Here is a 3,032-nt window from a genome sequence, read left to right on the forward strand (position 1 = left end):
GTGTAGAGGGAAGCGTTTTGGTGGCGAGCAGAAACAGGACTGCACAGAAATACTTTTAAACCAAAAATTGTGGTCTAACCAGTCTACCCCTTTCTCCTTAGTCTTTCTTTTTAAAACGTTCATCAGCATATGCCTCATTTCAAATGCAACAAATGTAAATATACTTTTCCCTGCACAGAATTTTAAGTGAATGTCCAATAGTTTCGAGGGCGGTTTAAGTCAGCCTAACAGATGCAAACAGTCTTGGAGCTGGAGTGGCATCTTTCAGTGCCCTAAAAAGATTTTCCATGGGCAACAAAGAAAACTGTCACACCTTTTCCCATCACCGCTTTAATTTATGCTCAGTCGCCAAGTTTTTTTCATATTGATTTCATAATCACTTTAAGGCAGAACACTTAAAATAAAAAAGGGCCTTGAAAAGGAAGGTCTTACAGGGCCAGGGCCAATATGGTGAAAGTGGGGGAGAGAGCCAGGACTGTAAAGATTGTTTTGTAAAGTGGGGTTTTTATTATGCACCGACTCTCTCCGCATTTACTTAACTCTTCACGGGCTGTTGAATAGGTTAACACCCTTAAAGGCCTCTTTCATGTCCAATACCTCGTTTGTTTGTAGAGGAAAATGCGTCTTTAACACATTTCCACTGGGCAAAGATTTAGGTTTGGTTTGTTGTGTTTTTTTAACCCCAACATAAGGAAAAACCCAAAGAAAACCCAACCCTTTCAAGTCTTTTATCACTCCAATAAAAATATTTATTAAGGAGGGCGAAGATCTCCAAATAATCAGCCTTGTAACAGGAGAATAAAGAAGTGAGATCTCTTCGGACGTGCACCAGAAGCCCTAGGCAGGTTTTTTGATGGTTCTTCACCCCTCGCTCACACATGGGTGCCTGTGTGTGTGCGCACACAGATGCATATTCATCCCCACCTATGTGCGGACACACGCATTGTTACAGCACCCTCGCGACTCTGGAGCCGGCAAAGCCCAATGGGTCATCTGTTGTTTGTGCTCTTTGTCTACTTCTGTGCGCACTTTCTAAGTCGGTGGATGCATGTCCCAAAACACATCTGAGTTTAGCTGTGCCCGAATATAAAGATACCGCTAAACATACAAAACCAGAAAAGTACATTTTTAGCTTTGTGAGTGCTACTGTCGAGCGGCAATGCACTTGTCTCAAAGGTACTTGTTTGTCTGTGTTTCCTGCTATGTAACTGCCCGTCTAAGTTGCCAGTTCGGGATAAATTCGTGTTTAAATGGCAATGAAAGGAAAATTTTTCTGCGTTTGGTGGGGTAGGGGCAGATGGCAGGATGGAGGGGGGATTTCACTTGGGTTCTCTGAGAGTAACTGTGTTTTTCCAGTTCACCTTAACTATTGTTCCTGGGCGAGTCATGTAACAAAACAAAAGCCGTGTGATCTCTCTGAGGGTTTCTGTGTCTGATTTCTTTCTTTCCTTTCTTTCCTTGTTTTCCCCTCATTATTTAAGAGCTCAGTGGAGGCCCAGTGTGGACTTGTACTCAACGGTCAAGGAGGTGTGATAAGAAGAGGTAAGAGGTTACAAATACTTGCGTCTATCAGTTTTTGTAAACACACATCCCTTTCCATCTCTCCCTGCCTTTCCCTCCCCCACTTTTTGGCGTAGTTTGGATTTACTGCCGAAAAAGTGGTAATTTGCGGTTTGTCAGAAGTAATTTCAAACTCGCTTAGAGCACTTCGCATTTCACAGTCCATTTGCACTTTACAAACGATCTGCTCCTCGGTAGCTCTCGGATACTCCCTCTGAATTCAGAGTTTTCCTGACTCGGTGTAACATTCCGGGTTTAATCAGGATGATCCCTGATAGTTTGAGAAACGTGTTCCCTGGCGCCGGGCTGTTAAGTCGGTAGTTTGATCTCGTGTGAGGAAAAAAAAAGGAGTTTTTTGGGAAATGTGGTTTCAGTAGCGCTGCAGACCGGTGTGGAACTCGCTTTTGAGTGTCACTTCATTTGATAACCATCTGTCAGTGTAAATATCGAACATCAAAATTAGAGGAGAGGTTTGGAACTCGTGTTAAGCACACGTCTCTACAGAATTTGCGAAATTTGAATGTCCCGGGAAGTTTGTTACTACCGTCATTTACCCTGAAGAGAAACAACACTGCTCTAAAGGCCTAACGTAGGAACACATTTTCCTTACAAGCTTAAACACATCCTTTCACTCCCGATATAAACCACATAACGCAGCCGAGGAGAGCGCACTTGGCGACTCAGCCTCTCACAACGCTCATTTTCTTGTGCTATTCTCCCCTTATTCATGACGAAAAACAGATACCTAGGAGATATTTTGGGTGACGTGATACTATTGTGTCAGGGCTCTGCTTTCAGCCGCCACTTCCCTAGACAAACTTTAGTCCCACCGCAACAAAATTGTTCATTGCATGAACACCAATGCCGCACGCTTGCGGTGGGCGGGGATGGGGAGCGGGCTCTCAGGACTGTCCCGGGGCTGGGGGCTTTGCTCGGGGGCTCTGTCCCTGCCCCGGCTCGCCCGGAGCTGGTCCCGGTGTTGGCGGAGCGGGCGGAGGCGCGGCGGGCGGGAGGCGGCGGCGCTGTGGCGGTGGTGCTGAAGGGACAGCTCCCAGCTCCCGGCTCCTCGCTCCCTCTCCAGGCTCCCGGCTCCCCGTTCCCCGCTCTCGGCTCCCGGTTCCCGGCTCCCTCCCCTGGCTCCCGGCTCCCCGCTCCCTCTTCCCGGTTCCCGGCTCCCGCCGCGCCCCGCCCGGCCCCGCCTCGCCGCCGCGCTCGGGGACGGGGACACGGCGGGGACTCCAACCAAGCCCGCTGTCCCCTCCCTGGCAGCGCTGGCGGGACACTGGGGAGAGCGATTGCAAACTCCTGCCCCACTCGAGCTGCTCCCGCCCAAGTCCTTGTGTCTCGGGTTTCAGCGTGTTCTAATTATCCCTAGGAAGAAGGGTAATTATGCCGAGGAAAAGGGATAATTCTTTCGGGTTTGATCCGGGAGGTGACCTCCGAGAAGCGGAGATCGTTAGCTGAAAGAGAGG

General features: G+C 48.8%; 1 protein-coding gene across 1 annotated transcript in view; it reads left to right on the top strand.

Annotated features, from left to right (window-relative positions):
- Nucleotides 1-447: 447 nt before the first annotated feature.
- Nucleotides 448-3,032, top strand: part of TFAP2D (transcription factor AP-2 delta) — a 45,578-nt gene continuing 42,993 nt past the window's right edge. Inside the window, exons 1-2 of the mRNA XM_058801520.1 lie at nt 448-477; nt 1,482-1,542. Of these exons, the coding sequence (XP_058657503.1) occupies nt 448-477; nt 1,482-1,542 (91 nt within the window). The remainder of the gene's footprint in view (nt 478-1,481; nt 1,543-3,032) is intronic.

Source organism: Ammospiza caudacuta, chromosome 3 (assembly GCF_027887145.1).
Source record: "Ammospiza caudacuta isolate bAmmCau1 chromosome 3, bAmmCau1.pri, whole genome shotgun sequence".
NCBI classification, from domain to species: Eukaryota; Metazoa; Chordata; class Aves; order Passeriformes; family Passerellidae; genus Ammospiza; species Ammospiza caudacuta.